Below are 22,523 nucleotides of genomic sequence, written 5' to 3' on the forward strand. Positions count from 1 at the left end.
CTCCAATGGAGGAAGCTGTGACAAACAGAGGAACCGTTAACGTGGATGTAGCACATGATGACCACATTGAGGATACAACTGAAATAATGCAACTTGATTCACACTTTGAGCAACCAAATTTTGAAACTAATTCTGCAGGAAATGCAACAACTAACAACGAGATAATTCATTCGCATAAGAAAAACACAATACAAAGGATAGAAAAAGATCATGGGATTACTCGCAAGATTCTGGAGCAGCATTATGGCATGACTCTTGAAGATGCTGCCAAAAATCTACATGGTAAGTTCACTAACTTTAGCGCATTTGAGGTTCGTAATTCTTTGTGTTATATTGCGTATGTACCTTGTATGCCTTTAACTGAAATGATTTATGCATAGGTTCACTGAAATCCCTTTTGTGGACTTCCTTTATTGCAGTTAGTCGAGCAACACTGAAACGAATATGTAGAGGATATAATATCTCTAGATGGCCACATCATAAGACTAGAAAGGTTAATGTCCATGTTAGCCAAGGCGTATCTTTTCAAGGTGCTGAACCATAAGTGGTCGATCAACAATGTCCTGCTCTTTCCCATGATTATTTGGGTAATCAAAGATCTGCTGCAACAGGAAAACCTTGTGATAGTGTGATGACTTTAAAAGTTACATATCGAGGTGATATGTTAAAATTTAAAAGTTGAGTTATATGTACTACTAATTTTTAAATTTAATGTTATATGTAGTATTGATTTTTAAATTTATTGCTATGACATACAATTCCGTAATAATTTCATCCTTTGTTGAGTTAGTTATTTAAGATGATTATTTATCACATTTTAGGAACTTCTTTGGTTATATGATTTTTAAATCTTGGCAGCTAGTGTTTGACTATATAATTTGCTATTACTTGACAAACATCCAAGTTTCCAAGTTTTAGAAAAAACTAGAATTTGAGCCAAATTCTAGTGTTTGGAAAATTGTAAAAAACTTTTTTATTTTATAAAAACATACCTTATCTATCAATCCCAATTAATATATATCTACAACCATCTCCATTAAAAAGAGCAACTTATTTTTAATGGGTTATAATTTATCTTGGATAAGTGATACATGTGAGTATATGATTATTGTACTACTCTTGCTCATATGGTTGTTGAGTATCATCAATTATGTTATAAGGTTATTTGTTAACGAAACATTTCATTATAAAATAATAATACAAACTTATAACAATGACCAAAATCCTAAAACAAAAGCAAGTTGCCATATTATAAGGAGGAGGAGAAAGGGAGTGAAATTGTATGGAGTATCATCTTCGGCAAGTTTTAGAGATATGTGACCTAATGTCTAGTCAACTGGATTGGTGTGAAGTGAAGTGCAATGCCTCCGCATTTTGGAGCATAAAACAAGACGATGAGTTGGAGTACCAATGAACGATCTCCCCTTTCATCTGTGAGTTAAGAGTTGTGAATATCAAAACATGATGAGTGTTTTGTTTATTATATTCTCAATCTTATCTTGTTGATACAGCTGCTCCTGCTTCTCTCGATTTCAGCTTTCTAATGCTGAAATTGAGGATCAAATCTGTTATTGAGAAAATGTCGAGTCCGCATAGTTGTCTGGTTCAATTCTGGGCACCCATCAAGGTCAACGGATCCATTTTCCTGTCCACTGCGGATCAAATATGTGCTTTCAATAAGAGTCTCTCTTTATACAGGAGGCTATGTATCGATACTTTGATTCTAATTAACGACTACAAGGAAGGTCTACTTGGCCCCCTTGGACGAGTTTTCAGAAGATGCTTGCCAGAATATAATCCCGACATCCAAAGTTACTCCGCTGCAGAGTTTCCACTGCTTCAAACTGCAATTCACTTGGGAATTCATTCTTATTATGCATTTCCAGTGTTCAATCTCCATGATCAGCGCTACCTTGGTGTATTTGAGACAAGCGTTCTTCTTGTTCATCAGACAAGCGTGAGTCACTCAACTGTGGAAGGACAGTGGAAGTTGATCCGTTACTTCCTCATCCAATAGGGGAAGCTGTGACAAACAGAGGACAAGTTAACTTGGATGTAGCACATGATGACCACATTGAGGATACAAGTGGAATAATGCAACTTGATTCACACATTGAGCAACCAAATTTAGAAATTAATTCTGCGGGAAATGCAACAACTAACAACGAGAAGATCCATTTACATAAGAAAAACGCAATACAAAGGATAGGAAAAGATCATGGGATTACTCGCAAGATTCTGGAGCAGCGTTATGGCATGACTCTTGAAGATGCTGCCAAAAATCTACATGGTAAGTTCACTAACTTTAGTGCATTTGAGGTTCGTAATTCTTTTTGTATTATTATAGATATGACCCTCATATGCCTTTAACCAAAATGAATTATGCATAGGTTCATTAAAATCCCTTTTGTGAACTTTTTTTATTGCAGTTAGTCGAGCAACACTGAAACAAATATGTAGAGGATATAATATCTCTAGATGGCCACATCACAAGACTAGAAAGGTTAATTTCCATGTTAGCCAATGTGTATCTTTTGTAGGTGCTAAGCCATATGTGGACGATCAACAATGTCCTGCTCTTTCCCAAGAAGAAGGCAAAGATTATTTGGGTCACACGAGATCCCCTGCAACAGGAGTATCTCGTGATAGTGTGATGACTTTAAAGGTTACATATAGAGGTGATATCATAAAGTTCCAACTCCCCTTTTCATCAACGAAGGTAGAATTGGTGGGGGAAGTGGAAAAGAGGCTTAACATATCACTTGAAAGGTTTTCAATAAAGTATGAAGATGAAGATGACGATTGGATTTTGATAACTACTGATTCAGATTTGAGCTATGGTATGCATTCACTAAGATTGTCGGGACAGACCACTATGAGATTACTGATTACCTCAGAAGCTGACACATGAAGGATTTTCCGTAAGTTTTGTTATGGTGTTCATCTTCATTGCAGAAATGTTATGTACTTTTGGTGACATGGTGTTTGTCTCTTCCCTGCTGTGTTGTGGCATGTATTTGTTCTCAGTGAACCAAGGTGATTAATGCTGTTAGAGTGGGGAACTGTCAAATTACGAAAGATGCCTATATATATAGAAGAGGAATCACAAGGAAGATTTTAGTTAATACTACTGTTAATATTAACAAGTACTAGTATTTTTACTTCCACTTTTTGTAATATGGAACCACCTATTAATGGTAGCTAGATTTTGTGTCACCCCGGCTTCAATGGTTGTTAGGACCAAAATAATTAGGTATCATGTGGAAGCTACTAAAGTAAACCTCAATAGATCATGAGTAATAAGACAAGCAAGAAATACACCAAAAGAGACAAATATTTAACGTGGTTCGGCCAACCGACCTACATCCACAAAGGAGATGAGCAATCCACTATATAAACATGATAATACACAATATAGAGAAATAACATCAACCGATTCACTCGGAATACAAAGAGGTTCACACAAGTGATAACGTATCACTTGTGTCCCACAAATTTCCCCTCACCAAAATTCTCAAATAGACTACATTGTGAATGTTGATTAAGTTAGAAGAAACAAACCTCTATTTATAGAGTCATAAACCTATTCCTACGAGAAAAGGACTATTCAAATATGAAGACTCTAAGTTTTCCTTTTAGGAAAAGAAAAATTTTATGACAGAAAACTCAGGGCATATAATATCCAACAAATACCACTACATATAAATAGACAGTATAATGTAAAAGTAGTATGAAATGCTACCTTGTAGTATTATGGATGATATTATTTAAATTCAATAAGAACAAATAGTACTAACTCCACAATTTTTTGCCTTCCTTTTTACCTTTGACAATTTCCACAGGGACTACAGCATGGAAAAATGTACAATTTCCACAAAAAAGCTAAAGTCTGTTTGAACCTTTTGAGCTTTTTGATCCATTTGCACTTGTCCACAAACTAAACTTTTGAATTTATTTAGAGGTAGAAAATAAATGGATGATCTAAATTTAAAAGTAGATCACGTTAATTTGAATTTGAACAAATTAAAATAAATTGATATGAATAGATAGATAAATTGACATGAATAGTACCGAGTTGATTATTTTTTTTAAGGTAAGCGGACCTCTTTAACCTTTTGTTAAGTATATTGAACCTTGAATGTCTTGTTGTGTAACTGGGAGTAATGGGGAATGGTGAAGGTCTTCGTATATTATACTTGTTATTAAATGTTACCCAAATATTTGTAGTGATCATGCGAAGAAAAATGAATTCGTTGATATAATAATGTGTGATGTGCCACACTTGAATGATTATCTTGACTCACTTTTGATGATGTGCCATAATTGTGTGTGTGGATTGGTTATTGATGTAAAATTTATCATCTTCTTAGTCCACGCGTGAACATGCTTATTTGCATTGGTCTGAAACACTATTGTGAGATTTGAATTCTTGATATGCTGGTGGAAAATGGTTTTGGTGATTGATGTTTATGCTTATGGGAAATGATTTCGGCGATTGATGTTTATGCCGATGGAAAATGGTTCTAGCGATTGATGTTTATGCCGATGAAAAATGATTATGATGGATGCATGGACTAATATGTCCCTCATGGTTCTTGAGCTGTTAGTCAGCAGTTATGTAGTGAATGCATGGACATATATGTCCTCCATGTGTCCGGGGATACTAGTCAGCGAGTGTATCAACAGAACATACATGCAAAATTCTATATGACATTGCATTGTATTGTATTGTATTCACACCTCATTGTCATTCTTGTCTTTTATGAGTGAGTTGTTATGTTTTCGTTGTCATACCCTATTTTAACTCGAGATGCAAACGGTGTACAACATATTGGTGATTTCCAAATTATTAACTAACTTAAAAAGTCGCCACCTAATTAATTAAGGTGAATTAGGACACCTAAATATTTAACTAAGTAATACTAAAACTGACTCCAATTAAGGTCTACTTAACTTAAGTGATTCTAGGTAAGGGTTCAAGTTATCCTAAAGGAAAGGGGTTAAGCATCTTTTAAGATCCGTTAAAAACAGTAACCGACCATATATGAGTGCTAAAGATTAAGTAATTGAGTAACCAAGTAGGAAAACATTTTTATTTTGAAAGCCTTTTTTGCAATTGTATTAGAATGAAAAAGATTTAAGAAAGAATAATATCTTTAGATCAATATAGACAAATCTGTAATCCATGGCTAAAAAAAGTAATTAAAAAAATAGACATTCGTTCATTAATTGACAAATAGCTCCCTTCAGAAAAAGTTTTAGAAAAATAAGTGTTTATAACAAAATATTTTTTGAGCAACTTACAAAAATGATTATATTTATAGGGTTATTGAAATTCAATAGCTATAAGTATGTTATTTACAATAAATGACTACATTTTATATCTTTTATTCGCTGTATTTTTGTATACATTTTTTATTTTTCTATTTATACACTAATACATCTTTAAGTACAACAAACTAAATAAGGAATTGACTCTAAATATAAACCACTATCCTTATTTACGTCCATACAATGAGCAACTTCCCATTATTAACATTAGAACTAATAATTACTTGTTAAAAGACATATCCGATCATATTCTTAACAGTTTAAATACCCCATTCTCTTGTTGTCTCAAAAGATGTGGTATTGATATGTCATAATAATGACTGAATAAAACTTAGAAAAAACGTTAATTAAAAAATCAATGAAGGTAAAAACTAAAATACACTTAACTAAAAATACACAGGAATACATACCCATATATTTAGAATATACCTTTTGAGTAAATATACAATTATTGAATAAAAGTGATTTTATTTGCATACAACTGTTTTTGATTGGATTTAATTTTAAACATGAACATGTTATAACCAATGTGATATTTTAGGAGCCACAATAAATCCAATTAAAAGTTCATCCTGAACAAAGTTATGTTACTGATATTCCTTGATAAAAATGGCTAAACAAGACTAAATAATGTGAGCAATTACTATTTAGCAATATTAATATACATAAATATAGTTAAATAAGAGACAACGAATATGCATACAAAAATATATAGTTAAATACTAATATACATAAATATAGTTAAATATGATACCACGAATATGCATACAAAAATATAGTTAAATATTAATATACATATATATAGTTAAAAAAGATACAAAGAATATGCATACAAAAATGAAGCACGTCAACGATTCTTAATTGCCCAGAAAGAAATTCACTTATTCATTAATTAAAATACTTTAAGCTAAAAACGACTAGACATATATCCAAAACGAAATAGTAGTTTCAAAACATCTTAAAATAAAAAAACTTAGATAGGCTACTAGCTGATCATGACAATTTCACTACTGTCCATTTCTGAGCATGGCATCCTGTTCAACTTAGGCGGTGCCTCATTGTCGCTAACAGCTCCATTTTCAATCTTATTTGCAGCGTATTCTCAAAGAGGCGCACCGTATCTAGTACGAAGTAACCTCAACATCAATGGTTTCAACAGAAATACCTTCGACATCACTCAAGTACTCTGCAAATACAGTCCATCCCTGTACATATATATAATTTATTAAATAATAGATTTCGTAGAGCTATAACAATTTATAGAATGATGAAACAATTTTGTAAACATACATTGCACCATATCGTTGCTGAGGTATATCTTGAACGTATGTCACATCGAATTGAATGTTCAGATCTTGCGTATCGTCCATGTTATTGTCATAATACATGGACAGATACATCGTCAGAAGCTGAGCAAGCTTTTGAATTTCCATCCTAACAAAAGAATCTTGTCCTGCTGATGTGTATGAGTCATATACATGAATGTGTCGTTCAACCAATGACAGAACAAGCAATACTCAATGGTTCATCTGATTCACATTAACTGGTATGAGCACGTTGTTGACTGTATTTCATGGAATAGCAGCCATCAACTTGTAGTCATTTATGTATTCACGTATGTCGTTTTCAATGTTTGCAACACAAACTTTGCTTTCAACGTTAGCATATGCGACATAAATGTCAGCAATCTTTGTCTTGAACACACAATCAACAGTTCGGTATCTATATCGGTTGTTAACGTTGTACTTGCTTTTTTTACGCAAGTAATAGAGAACCACATCGATGTGTTGTGATAAATCGATATCCTACAAATGAAAAATGTATTACTTGTATGGTTAGCATGTAAAACTCAAAGTATTAATATATTCAGGATTCAAGTATTTATTAAAACTTAATGTATCAATATATCAAACAATGTAAGTATATAAATTTACCATATGATCGTGATAATTTAAAAAATGAATACACTAGTTGTTAAACAAAAAATGAATATACCAATATAGAATACAATGAATACATTGTTGTTAAACACAAAAATGAATACGTTGGACAAATCTAAGTGTAAAACAATTTGAGAAAAATACTTAGAAAAGAGTCGTCACTTCATTTTTTTAAAGAAATTAAGAAAACTTAATTTTAAAAAACTCTAACAGATCAAATCTTTATAAATTTAGAGAAAATGGGTAAGAGATTCTCATTTACACTTCAAGGAGGTTTTTAAAGCATTTGAAATGCCCGCTAACACGTGGTTATCCTACGAGTTGACAAAAATATTTTTTCAACTATTTTTTAAGAAAATGGTTTATTATTATATAATAATAGTGACAATAATTTACAACATTCGATTAACTTGAGAAAGTAGTTAAAAGAACAATTTTTAAATTTTAAGAAAATGAAACCCTAATTGAAACAACTTGGTTAACTAGGATTTAACAAAATTAGATTAATTAGATTTTATTTAAATCATTTTTAGAAACAATAATTCGAACCAACTTGGTCAATTAAACCATGAAAACTATTTTTTATTAACTGAAAATAAATAAATAAAATTTACTAAAGATATTCAATAAAACTATAAGAGTTGATTAAATATGAAATTTTATTAAAATAAACTAACATAAAGAATATAGTTCATCTTTTCGGGAGCAGCTATCTGGAACCAACAAGGTTGACCGTGAAGCGTTTACACCACTATGAGCTTAACTCGAACAAGAAGAGAATCGATACAAAATTAAAACTAGCTCTCAATTTTTTTGTCCTTTCGAGAAAAATAAACTAACTTTTGTTTTTGGAATGAAAAATCTCGTCTCCAACTTCTCTTTATCCTCCTTCTCAATAGTGACTGAAAGAGATGAATATATAAAGGAAAATTGGGGGGGGAGGGGGGGCGGAGACCGGGCATAAATTTTAAATTTGATATGCTATTTTCAAGGCAAAAGGTGAAAAGGAAAAAGTCGTTCTGAGACTTGCGAGGAAAGGGGAAAAGGCAGGGGCAGACCCACATTGGACATTTCAGATGCTTGAGCACCCATTAATTTCGTATTGAACTATATATATTTATATAAAATTTCGAAAGAAAGATATAAACTTTTATCGTGAGCGCCCAGTACACAAGCTGTCAAATGGTTCAGTGGTCAGTTGTTGGTGTTTAAGGTTGTTTGTTGCATCTTCGTCTTGGGTTCGATTCCCTCTCTAAGCAATTTTTTAAAATTATTTTGAAGACCAACTCTTTCGGCTTGGGCTCGATTCCCTCTCTAAGCAATTTTTTAAAATTATTTTGAAGACCAACTCTTCTATTCTGACTTATTTATTTCATTTAGACCTTTTATTTTTCACTCCTTTGTGTTGATTGTTCGTTTTACTCTTTCTCTGTTTCGCTTTTGCTATTTTTCCTAATTTTTTTTGTAAAAAAAAAAAAAAAAAACTTTTCCGTTATTCAAAATAATAGTTATTGTAATAATATTTTTTGCTATTGTGTTTTAATTTGATTGTATATTTTATGACAAGTCATAAATTTATTTACTTATATTTTGTGACGGTAGTCAAGGGAACACCCATGACCTTAAAATTCTGAATCCGCCACTGGGAAAAGGAGACGGAGGGTGATGGCTGTTGCAGGCGAGGAGGACGGTGCGGGTACTGTTGCGCTGTTTGGGGCAGCTACTGATGTTGACATGATTTTTCTCTAGGCGTATGGGTTCGCTGAGAAAGGAGACACAATTTTCGGGTCTCTTTTCTGGTTCTGTACATTTCTGGGTTCTCACAATTTGGGTTTGCAGCCTTCTGCTCACTGTTCTCGCACGGAGAAGAAGAGAGTAGCGGGTCGGGTTGTGGTTTATTGTTGTTGTACATTGGAAATTAAATGGGTTTGGGTTTAGGAAAAATTACGCGGTTAAGCAAATTTATACTACTTAATTACTCATAATAACTATAGTTTGCTATAATTATTACTCGCAACTAACATTATACATTAAATACGTGGGCTGACTTCGAGTTTGTATAACTAGCCATGTTTGTATATGTATAATTCGCCAGAATATACAAATACATATGTATAATATACAATTATCTACCGATATACATATACAATTCACCTCTCTCCCACTCTTTGCCCTCTCTCACTCGCCTCTCTCCCAGTCTCACTTGTCTCTCTCCTCCCTATAACATATAGCTACGGATTGTAATTATCAAACTATAGCTATAAAGAGAAATTAGGCTATTTTTGATTGATCATATGTGAAAGTTCCTCTTGGGTTTATTGGAGAAATATTGTATTATTGGTGGGCTTGGGAATGGTGTTGGGCTGCTAGATTGGCCCAAAATTAGTCTTTTAAAAATGAGTTGAAGAAATGGTTAGATTTTGAATTGAGGATTTGGCCAATGGATTTCAATTATAGCCAATTAGATTTAAGAAGTTAACCGAATTGAGTTGATTTGCAAATTAGGCTAAAATTTGAATAGGATAAATTAATATAATTAATTTACAAGCTTCTTAATCTTAACAAAATAAAATAATTAACTTAATTGTAAATTAATGATTCAAAATTATAACCGTAATTTAAAATAAACTAATTTAGTAAAATATTTACTAAAAAATAAAATCCTTTTTGAGATGATTTTTGAATATTCATAAAATGTAATAAATACATACAAAATTATATAGAATACATATATTAGTTTAAAAATAATAAAGATGACAAGATTACTTAAAATGACTTGGAAAATATTTCACATCGCTGGAAATTTAAGAAGCTTGGTGATTAATTTATATTGTGGAGGGTCAAAATTGAGTGTCAACATTCGTGGCTATCTAGATCTAACAGGTTATGATGATATTATGGAGACTCTGCTATGTGAATAATGGTGTATTACTTGTAATGTGTTCTATTAGTTGCGAAACTGTTAGGATGTGCTGGTTCTAAATTCTATGCAAATTGCAGTTTGAGGAGGTTCAGAAAGTGTGACAGGGTGCTTGTGTTCAATATCACTTTACTTAGGGTTTGCTAGGAACGCTTGTTGAGTACCATTATTGGTTGATACTTACTCCCTTGCTTTCCACACTTGTGTAGGTTACGAGTCTGGATCATCTCGATCATCCTCTCGCATCTTCATTCAAGACTTGCCTTTGGAGTTCGTGACCGTCTCAACAATACATTCTCTTGATTATGTTTTTCTATTATCTCAGTATAGTAGACTTGTACTTCTTTTGAATCTATTGTACTATTTAGAGGTTTGTTTATGTGACACTAGGTTTTTGGAGAAAAGTTATGTAATATTAAGAATTTTGCATTATTATGTTATGTTTAGTTCTTGATTTCTTTCTTACTTATGCAATTGCCATTGCCAAGGGTTGTTTAAGCCACTACTAAAAACTGTAAATACCTACGAATTTTACTTGAGAATTATTTTAGCAGAAATTTCCCACGAATTTTCAAGAGAAAAAATGAAATTCCTAAATTATAGACTTTCTTACCTGCGAAAAATAATTTTCCAGAAATATTGATGGGTAAATTTGGCACCATTTTGCAAAATTATTACCAGGGGAATTATTTGCGGCAAATAATTTGTAAGTATCATTTTCATAGGTAAATTCGCAAGTAATGAAAAAAGGATTTTTTTTTAACCTTCTAGCAAGAAAATTCCTAGATAAATTTATTTCCAAATAATTAGTTGGAAATTTATCTAGAAATATTTTTTATGTGTTATTACCTGGGGATTCATGTTCTATGAATTTTATTGGGGATTTACTTGGGAATTTTCTTACTTGAAGAATTACTTAGGGATTTTATTGTTGTGAATTTGATTTGAGATTTTTTGAGGGATTTACTTGGAAATATGCAAACTTGAAAGTTTTTTCATATAATTTAATTTGAATTTTTTTTTATTGAAATCTAAGGATTTTTTTTTTTAAATCAGGAGTCCTCGGGGAATATTTTCTTAAAAATATATTTACCAAAATTAAAAAATATAATAATATAAAAAAGGACGAATAATCACTAGAGTGAAATTTATTAAATAATTACTCTATTTTCAAGTTTAATAAATGGGAGAAGACACAAGTACCCCCTAGACTATGATCGATTCTAGAGCCACACTTTAACTAAACTAAGTCTATTACCCTCCTGAACTCATTTTATATATAATATTGTACACCTTTTGGCTTATGTGGCACACCCCGTGACTATACGCAGTTGAGGTGCGTTGGATATATTTGGATGCCACATAAGCCAAAAAGGTGTACAATATTACAAAAAAGAATGAGTTCAGGGAGGTAATAAGACCTTAGTTTAGTTAAGGTGTGTTTCTGGGATTTGAGTCATAGTCTAGGGAGGTACTTCTACCTTTTCCATTAATAAATTATTATGCAATAATATCAATTCAATAAGGTGTTGGAACATTATCATATATTCTAGGATGAAAATTTTAACATATATATCATTAATATTTAATCTCACTAAAAATCAATGTTATCATTTTTTATTTGAAAGAAACAAAGAATTAAAATTATATGGCTAGTTATTTATCAAATAGAAAAATAATTATCATAAATATTTATCAATCTAATAAGGTGTTGGAACATTACCATAAAATTTAGGATGAATATTTTTATATATTAATATATTATATCACTAAAAATTAATGACACCATTTTTTTGTTTTGTTTTTTTATTAAAAGATACAAAGAATTAAAATTATATGGCTAGTTGTTTATCCAACAGAAAAGTACTAGCTATCATAAATATTTGTCAAACTAATATGGTGTTGGAACATTACCATAAATTTTAGGATAAATATTTTTAACTTATATATAATTAATATTTCATCTCACTAAAAACCAATGATACTATTTTTTATTTGAAAGATAGAAAGGATTAAAATTATATGGCTAGTCATTTATCCAACAGATAAATAACTGTCATAAAAGTTTAATTACCCCTTGTTGATAGAAATATGAAAAGAAAAATAAATAATTTTTACTTGTATATCCAATTGGTATATTATAATTTTACTAGCACTAAAAATATGTGATTTCTCTATAGTAAGTTATTGAATGATATTTTTTTCCAAATATAAAATTAAGTATATTAAAATATAATAATTATTAAAAGATAAATTAAAATTATAAATACCAAATTACCTAATAAGATACTATCAATTATTGATTTATAACTTCCTTGCACATTAAATTTATAAGTATATTTACATTTTCAATTATTTATTTATAGAATTTTGGCTACATTTAATATGTTTCGTTATCTATATTATCTCATAGAAAGTGTAAGCATAATTTTTTTATGATATGTTGAGTGATAGTGATTTATTTTAATATATAAATAGTTGTCATGCTTTATTTTTGAAGAGCTAAATCATATGAACTTTACTCAACATTTTAAGATTATAGTACTTTTTGTGTGATGAATATCTAAATTGTATTTTTAATAATCAATTAATTTAATTACATTTAGCTTTAAAAATTAATTCAATTGAAGAAAAACACCAAAATTTAGTGTAATGCTAGTGGTACCTTTTACCACATCGGTGGAAGACACGTGATCTTTAGCATTTATAATGATATTAGTTAGAGCATTGGTAGAATAGAGTAATTACATATAGTTTGGGCATTAGGTAGTGAGATAGGATTAAGTTAGTGCAATTTTGGGGATTAGGTAGTGAGATAAGATTAGATAGTGCAATTAAGTAGGCTGGACTAGGATTAAGATAGTGCAATTAAGTAGGTGTCTATGTGTATGGGGTGTCCTATGTGGATGGAGTTCAAGAACAAAATAATTAATTAGGAGACATTAATTAATATTGTCTAGAAAAAATCTTTTTTTGTTAATTTTTACAAAAATAATTTGGTATATATTTTGCAAGAAAAATTCCAAGTAATCTACCTACGAAATATAAATTCCTAGGTCAATTTCTTGGGGATTTTAAAATTCGCAGGAAATAATTACCTACGAAAGTTTTACCATCGAATTTTTTTGGTAGGAAAGTCCGCAGGACACTTAGTTTTTTGTGAATTTTTGTATGCAGCCCCTAGGAAAATCCCCATGTAATCCACATTTTTTTTGTAGTGGGCTGACCTGTATTGGTGGAATAAGACAGGTGTCACCACACCTGACTTTTGGATCGTGACAAGGACGAATTCAAACCCTACCCTAGGGGCAGAAATACCTTCTCTAAGGCCTAGGAATTGAACTACAAAAGTAGAAAATAGAAATGCTCACCTTTAAGAAGATTCTTGATGAAAAAATGTTGAAATCTGCCCTAGGTTAACTTTCTACTCCCACCATGATCAATCTAAAAGAATCAAACGAGTGTTACATTGATGGAAGAACTTACCTTGAAGGAGAAAATTAATGAAAAACTAAAGAAATCGCCTCCCTTGCCCTAGCCTGACCTTGAACGAGTTTTGGGAGTAAAATATATAAGAGAATAACACAATAACCAATGTAGGTTATAACTAAATTAAATATACCCAGTAATAATAAAACAAAAAAGGAAATACAGCATAGATGAGGAGAATTTCTATTTTTTTGGGAAAATGCATAAGTACCCCCCAGCTTATGCCCAAAATTCCTGAGACACACCTAACCTTTACTAAGGTTTTATTACCCCCGAACTTATTTTTTAATTAATTTTCTACCCCTTTTCGGCCTACGTGGCACTATCCTTGAAAAAATTGTCAACACGCGCTGGGCCCACAAGATAGTGCCACGTAGGCCGAAAGGGAGTAGAAAATTATATATAAAATAAGTTCGGAGGGTAATAGGACCTTAGTAAAGATTAGGTGTGTCTCAGAGATTTTGGGCATAGGCTGGGGTGGTACTTATGCATTTTCCCTATTTTTTTTGTACATATTGCATAACCTACCTCTAAAGATTGGGCAATAAATTAATAATGTAAAGTCAATTTGGTTAGAGCTACACATTAACATGTGTAAGGACCTTCATGCTTTTAATATTGTATAATAATATAGATATAAATGGATAGATTATTTATATTTATCACATTTTAGGAACTTTTTTGGTAATTTTTATTCAACTAGAATATGATTTTTAATATTATTAATACAAATTTTAATTTTCTTTTAATATTGATAAAGGATTCACCTGTCATCTACATACATAAAAGCTCCGACAAATAACACAATCATAATCTTTTGAACCTTAATGAAATATGTCACACCTTTTCGAACCTTCCAAGATTTTCCTATTATCGCTATTCATAGGTCCCAATCGAAAGTATGTGTGAAGTTTGAGACTATTCAATAAAGCACAAATAGTACTACACATTGAAATTTCTTGACTTTCTTTTTTCCCTTTGACAATTTTCAAAGTGGCTATAGTGTGGAAAAATCTACTACACATGTTATGTATTTCCACAAAAAAACGCAGAATTTATTTGAACCTCTTGAGCTTTTTAATTCACTTGTACTTGTCTACACACTAAACTTTTGATTTTATTTAGAGGAGTCCACTATTGACTTTGCACAAGAAACTATAAATAAAAGAGTAATTTACTAATTACTCTTTGAATATAATAAATACAATATCTTAAAATATGTGATAGAAAATGACTATAATTAATGATAAGAATAAATTAGGAATTAAGTATAAAATTACTTATTAGTTTTATAAAGTAGACAAATATTATTGGACATTTTAAAATAGCACAATAAATAACTATTGTTGAACATATGAAGTAATCAGTATTGTTGAACATTCTAAAACATGCTATTTTTTTCGCTCCTTTCGGTAAATTCAATAAAAAACAAATAGTACAATTTGACAATTTCCCCATTGGGTACAACGTGGAGCTTGTTGAACCTCTTGAGCTTCTTGATCCATTTGTACCCGTGGCAGAAGTTTCCTCATATATTGAGCCGGTCTAAATGTAATGGTATTTCAATATTGTTTAATTATGGCGTAATAATATTTGTATAACTTACATAAATCTCATAGGGCATAATACATATATTGGCCCCTAAACTTGGCTTCAAATTTTAACTTTGACCTCCAACTTTCATAATGCACAAATAGGCACTTTAACTATCCTACCTTTAAATAAATAAACACGCGATTTTTGGAGCCAAAAGCGTGAAATGCACACGCTGCCACGTGTATTAGTGACCCATTCAATGGCTGCCAACTATTCAATGCATATGGGCCCGTTTTCCTGTGTATTTGACACCTTTTCAAATAATTTCTCTTTATTTTTGCCTCACAACTTCTTCCTTCACTTTCATTTTGTGGTAAATTAATATTTGAAAATGTCAATTATTCAATTTATAATTTATTTGTCTTATTTCTTTTTTTAATTTATATGTATTCAAAGATTACATTTAAGATACTATAAATTATTAGACTTAATATTTAAAAAAATTTATTACAAATTTGAAAATTACGTAATATACACTATTAATTACAATAATTACTAATTTAAAATATTTTTTCAATCTAATAAGAGCCTACAAACACACTATACGTTATATTTAAAAGTACTATAAATCATAATTAAAATATATTTTTTTTAGAAAATTTTTTGTTGACTCTTGAAATTCTATTGGTGACACATGAATTTGAATAGATGGAACAATATATATTATTGAAAGTTAACAATACTATAAGTTATTCGAAAATGACGTTAATGATTTTTATAAATTATAACAAATTAGCAACTAAAATATTTTTGAAAAAACATACAAAAAATTAGTTGATGAATCAGCCACCACACCGTGGACATGTATGCTTTTTGTGATTAAAATTGAGTTTAAGGGTTATTTTGGTCATTTAAGGATTTTTCTTTAAACTTCAAGCTTTATTAATAGTGATGTATTCATTTTAGAGTTAACATGAACATTTACTACCATATAAATATATATAATTTATTCAAATTTAAAATTTAAAACTATTTATTTAACGTCAATTAAAAATTAACTTTTAAATTAATTATTAGCACGGGCTCTTCATCACTAGTATATAATATAATAAGCGGGAATAGAGAGGACCTTGGGGTCGACACGTGTTCCTTTTTCCTTCTGGACAAAAAAAGACTATACAGGCAGGAGGTCAACCTGTAAAAAAAAAGGGGGACCCATATTTTACTATTGAAGGATGCGTGTTTCTTTTAAATTTCTTTTACCATACTAAATAATTGTATAAAATATTATAAATCACGATAATTAATTACTTAAATATTTAAAAGATATAAAAATATATAAAAGATCTGATTGACTCTTCAAATTTTACCGGTGACGCATAAATTCGGACAAATGAAATAATATATATTATTTGAAAATTTCTTAGAAAGTACTATAAATTACAGTAATTAACAGCTAGAAATATTTCAAAGACAAAAAAAATTGATTGAATCTCAAAAAAAAAATTTAGTACTACACGTGTTCCTTTTTCCTTCTTGCCAAAAAAAAACTTCATTATAATTTTTTTTCGTAATAACAAAAATTTTTATTAAATGTCACTTGCATTTTGCAGTAAACAACAAATAATGCAAAAAAGAGGGGAAAATTGTTGAAAAAAATATAAAAAGGGTTTAATTGTCCTTTCAATGCTTTTTTTACTGTTGACCCCCTGAATTTTTACATCTGACGCGCCTAATTTGAGTGTATTTCACGCATTTTGCCAGGTAGGATCCGAGTGTTTTTTTGTTTAAGTTTTGGATAGTTAAAGTGCCTATTTGTGCACTTACAAAGTTAAAGGTCAAAGTTAAAATTTGAAGCCAAGTTTAGGGGTCAATATATGTATTATGCCATCTCATAGTGTAAGGACATAAATTACATTCTATCCCTATTCTTTTTTAATTTACAAAAATTCCTCAAAATCAATGTTATCCGGATACATAGCAAATAAGCCGGATACACTAAATCCGATACATTAAAACAAATTCAGTTACACTTTTAAAGGAAAAAGAATATAAAATTGATTGTGAGTTCCCCAAATTATGTAATCTAGTTGATTTCAATCTCTCCCAAATCTTAAAAAAGAATCCATAAAATCAAAATTTAAATTTTCTTCTTTCAGTTCTCTTTCAAATCCACCCACCTTCAATTCAAAATTCAAATTTTCTTCTCTCAATTCTATTCCAAATCGTCTAGCTTCAAACAATTCAAATTTCTTCTTTCATTTCTTACCCAAATCAAAATAGATTAAAAAAGTCGAAAACAATAGCTGATACGAGATGAATACATTCAAGAATCTGGGAAAACAAGGTGAGTTGTGAACAATACATAAGTGATGGATTTCAAATTTCTTCTCCCAATTCTTCGAAGATCCTTTCAATTTTGATTGAAAATTATAAAAAAAAATTGAGAAGATACATCATAAGTATTTTGATTTTGTTGAGACAATGAAGAATCTGAAGACAAAGAGATTTGACATTCAAGAATATGGAAGAAATATGTGCCTCGAGTTGCAATGTATAAAATAGATAAGAGTTTTAATTTCATAGTAAAATAGACTTGACAATCGGAGGTATGAAATTACATATATTGTGTTGTTAATTTTATTTTTTGTTTGTGTTTTCAAGATGGCTATACAATCGTGATACATTAGTATTTATGTATCTTGTATAAATTGATAAGTACTATACTCCTATTAATTAGATCCTTAAATAAGTAATTTTGCATTTAAAGTGTTTACTTAGAGATCAACATGCATGTAGTAGTAATTTAAATTATTGTATCATGACCAAATATTTTGCATGATACATTACTATTTTGGTATCTTGTTGTGTTTGTGAAATACTATACTTTATAAATGATACATTGTACATATAATTTGTTATAAAAGCATCAAAATGTTCAAGAATGAGGGTATGCATCAGATTATAGTTATATTTTGTACCTGATATTAAGTGTAAGTTAGTTGTTTGTTTGTGATTGATTTATAGAAATAATTGTTTTATGGAATGTATCACTAATTTCTTTAATGTTAACATGTTGTTGCATCATCTGAGTATCTTTATTCAGTCTATGATTCTGGAAGAAGATACATTGTTTGCCTCGAAATATAAATATGCAATTGTGGAAAATTTCAAGTTAATAAGATACATTTTTTATATAATGTATTATTTTATAGTTGATATTAATGTATCTGATACAATAAAGTTGTGAAAGAAGGTGTATGTAAGCTAAAATAAAATGTATCTATAAATGTATCATTTTGTAGTTGATAATAATGTATTTGATACAATAAGAATATCAATTTTTACGTATTTATGTATCAAGATACTTAATTTGATACACAGTGCTTTATCAAAATAAACTAGATACATTGAAAATTAAGTATCATATGCATAGAACAAAAATGAATTGTAGCAGTGATATATCGAATCAGTAATAACACTAATAAAGACTAATTTAAGATCCAAGATTAAATTATGTATCAGCGTTTTCAAGAAAAAAAAAAAGTCAAAAGATGAACAAAGAGTTAGAGACGATGAAAAAGGTACCTAAATTGAAGTTGAAATAGTTTTGACAGTTAAGAAACTAATTTTGAACATTAAATGTGAATGAGAAAATAATTACTAAGATTGTGTGACTTAAAATAGGAAGTGATTTGTGAAATGAAATAAGGATGGGATAAACATTATTTTTGGGAGTTAAGATTTATAAGGAATTTTGGAGGATTTCTAGCTGGAGGAGTAACTCCCCTGCCTTAAAGGCTAATAATAAAAAAATATTGAATGGTCACTTTCCATTACTAATTTTCTCAGAAATGCACTCTTTGGAAATCTTGCAAGTGAGCAAGCCTTTATAGTCAAGGTTTAAAACGTACCCATGGGTATTGAGCTTTGGTTTGTCGTAGATTTTGAAGTTAGAAACTTAAAAATTTGAGTTTTTAAAATTGTGATTTTTAAAACTTGAAATTTTATTTGGACATGCATTTCTACTTGGAAAAAATTTAAAATTTTATAAGTGAAACTGAAACTCTTTCTTTTTAGGATAGATTTTTAAAATCTGATACAAAATCTATTATCAAACACTCACTTAATTCAAAAATTTTGATATAAAAAACTTACAATTATATAATCCCCGAGTAACGTGGAACAAGAAAGAAAATATATGTAATGAGTTATACTATTAAATTCATTAATCGGAAAGAGAAAAGATTTGAAATTCAAAAATAGATTAATGAAAGTAACTATGGAGAGATTTGTGGAGTGAAAAAAGGAAGAAAAATTATGGGTAGGAGATTTCAAATTAATGTATCCGGAAAAAGGAATGATGGGAGCCAAAAAAGGGATTTTTGATATTTTCTGAAATGGTAGGGAAAATAAGAAAATATGATAATAAATGATGTGTAGTTAGGTAATTTTTCCATAATATATAATATCCATTTCATGTGAAAATAATTAACAAATGTATATAACTCAATGGCAATTAATCTACAAATTAAATTGGCACAACTTTCCTTATATAAGCAGCAGAGCGACGGGGCAAAGGTAGTGAAATTGTATAGTATAGTATGGAGCATCTTGTTCAGCAACCTTAAGATGTATGTGACCTAATGCCTTGTAAATTGGACTGGTCTCAACTGAAGCTCAATGGCAATGGTTGGGCATTTTGGAGCATAAAACACAACGACAAGTTGGACTACCTGCGATCCATTAAGTCCATCAAGTCTTTTTTTTTGTGAGTAAGTTGTGAATATCAAACTTATTTTCCAATTTCAGTTTAGCACTAATCGTATCTTTTTGATACAGCTTATTCTGTATTTTCCATCTTTCCAACTGAGAAATGGAGGATCCGATCTGTTATGGAGAAAATATGGACTCCAAATATTTCTCTGTTTCAATTCTGGGCACCCATCAAGGTCAATGTATCTACGTTCCTGTCCACTGCAGATCAACCATTTGCTTTCTATCAGAACTTGATAAGAGGCTCTCTTCATACAGGAAGCTCTGTCTAGATACTTGGATTCCCATGGACAACTACTTATACAACTACAGCTACAAGAAAATTCCATTTGGTCCCCCTGGACGAGTTTTCTCAAGACGCTTGCCAGAATATAACCCCGACATCCCAAGCTACTCCGCTGCAGAGTTTCCACTGCTTCAAACTGCAATTTCCTTGGGAATTCATTCTTATTATGCATTTCCAGTTTCCAACCTCCATGATCACCAGTGCGTTGGTGTATTCGAGATTGTATCTACACAACCATCTCTCTGTCTTCCCAACCTTATTATGGTATTTGCTCAACGACACTTTTGTTTATATTCCGTTTGAACTATTCCATAATCCTTGTTTAATTTTCCATTCATAGGGCTTGAATTTTGAATCAGTTGGGTTCTACATTCCTAACTCATTGGACATACTTTTTGGACCTTCAACGTTAAGGTGTTACTGCCTTTTTTTTATTTTGGCGAAACTAAACAAAATATATGAAAGTAAGAAAAAAGAGATCAGTCCCACTAATTTCATAGCTTATTTTATCTTTTTTATAGCTGCCGGTTAATGATACACATAAGAACAAAGCAATACAAAGAATAGAAAAAGATCATGGGATTACTCGCAAGATTCTGGAGCAGCATTATGGCATGACTCTTGAAGATGCTGCCAAAGATCTACATGGTAAGTTCACTAACTTTAGCGTATCTGAAATGATATATGCATAGGTTCACTGAAATCCCTTTTGTGGACTTCATTTATTGCAGTTAGTCGAGCAACACTGAAACGAATATGTAGAGAAAATGAAATCGCTAGATGGCCGCATCATAAGACTAGAAAGGTTAATGTCCATGTTAGCCAAGGCATATCTTTTCAAGGTGCTGAACCATATGTGGTCCATCAACAATGTCCTGCTCTTTCCCAAGAAAAAGGCACAGATTATTTGGGTCACAAAATATCTCCTGCAACAGGAAAACCTTGTGATAAAGTGATGACTTTAAAGGTTACATTATAGAGTTGATATCATTAAGTTTCAACTCCCCTTTTCATCAACGAGGGTGGAATTGGAAGGGGGAAGTGGAAAAGAGGCTTAAGATATCACTTGAAAGGTTTTCAATAAAGTATGAAGATGAAGATGACGATTGGATTTTGATAGCTACTGATTCAGATTTGAGCTATGATATGCATTCACTAAGATTGTCAGGACAAACTACTATGAGATTACTGGCTAACCCAGAAGCTGATTCATGAAGGATTTTCCGAAAGTGATGTTATCTTTTGGTGATATGGTGTTTGTCTCTTCCCTGAGGCTGAGGTGTTGTGACATGTCTTTGTGCTCAGTGTACCAAGGTGATTAATGCTATTATGCAGTGTTTTAAGCGTGAGGGAGGCATTTTACTTAGAATAGGGTGAGGCACAAGCCTCGAGACGTGGGGCATAAGCCCTATGAATCTTTAAATTTTTAATTTATATTATAGTATAATAAAAATTAATAGTTTGAAATAATTACAAATATGATTAAATAAACTAATAGAAAATAAAAGTTCTAACATGATTATACAAGTATAAATAATCTAATATCTTAACTTTCTAATAATAAAAGAATCATTATCTCTCAAAAATATTTTTTTTATCATACTATACGATTTACCCCCTTAAAAGAAAATAATTAATAGTCTTACTAGTATTATAATAAAATTATCACTCCATCATGAATAAAAATAAAATTACTTTCAAATAGCTAAATAAAATATAATAATTTTGAGACAGATGACAAAATCATGAAGACCAATGATAAGTGAAAAAGTAAAAAAATTTGTGACGTATTTATAAAAGAAATGTTACGTAATATAGTTACCAAATAGGAAAGATGTGATACTAAAACTTGTTATTTGAGTTATTCTCAATTTTCTTTATCTCCATAGATTAAAAATTATTATGTATCATTCAATTATTCAAAAATTATGAGGGTCAACAATCTTAGCTAAAATTTTTAACACTGTGTAAGATCTGTTAGGCGAGCCTTGAGTGTTGGGTGTTGGGCATGCTTAGGGCATACAGTTGGGCGCTTAGGACATAAGTCTTACGGAACTAAGCCCCACACTTGAGTCTTGAGGTGTTTTGCTAAAGACCCGCCCTAGGGCGAGCCTCGAGACGAGTCCCAATAGAATTTTTTAAAACACTGCTATTATGAATGCGGAATTATCAAATTACCTTTGGGCTCATGGAAAGATGTCTATATTCCAACTCCACAACTTTTTGCCTTTTTTTTTTTTTTTTT

At 30.6% G+C, this 22,523-nt stretch overlaps 1 protein-coding gene and 1 long non-coding RNA gene across 3 annotated transcripts in view; both read left to right on the plus strand.

Annotated features, from left to right (window-relative positions):
• Positions 1 to 576, plus strand: part of LOC125852286 (uncharacterized) — a 43,326-nt gene extending 42,750 nt beyond the window's left edge. For both annotated transcript variants that reach the window (XR_007444998.1, XR_007444997.1), the window contains exon 3: positions 494 to 576. This is a non-coding gene — a long non-coding RNA (uncharacterized LOC125852286). The remainder of the gene's footprint in view (positions 1 to 493) is intronic.
• Positions 577 to 1,271: 695 nt separating this feature from the next.
• Positions 1,272 to 22,523, plus strand: part of LOC125852284 (protein NLP3-like) — a 42,655-nt gene continuing 21,403 nt past the window's right edge. Inside the window, exons 1-2 of the mRNA XM_049532016.1 lie at positions 1,272 to 1,433; positions 1,512 to 1,627. Of these exons, the coding sequence (XP_049387973.1) occupies positions 1,544 to 1,627 (84 nt within the window). The 5' untranslated portion in view covers positions 1,272 to 1,433; positions 1,512 to 1,543. The remainder of the gene's footprint in view (positions 1,434 to 1,511; positions 1,628 to 22,523) is intronic.

This window comes from Solanum stenotomum, unplaced genomic scaffold (assembly GCF_019186545.1).
Source record: "Solanum stenotomum isolate F172 unplaced genomic scaffold, ASM1918654v1 scaffold3344, whole genome shotgun sequence".
In the NCBI taxonomy this organism is placed as follows: domain Eukaryota; kingdom Viridiplantae; phylum Streptophyta; class Magnoliopsida; order Solanales; family Solanaceae; genus Solanum; species Solanum stenotomum.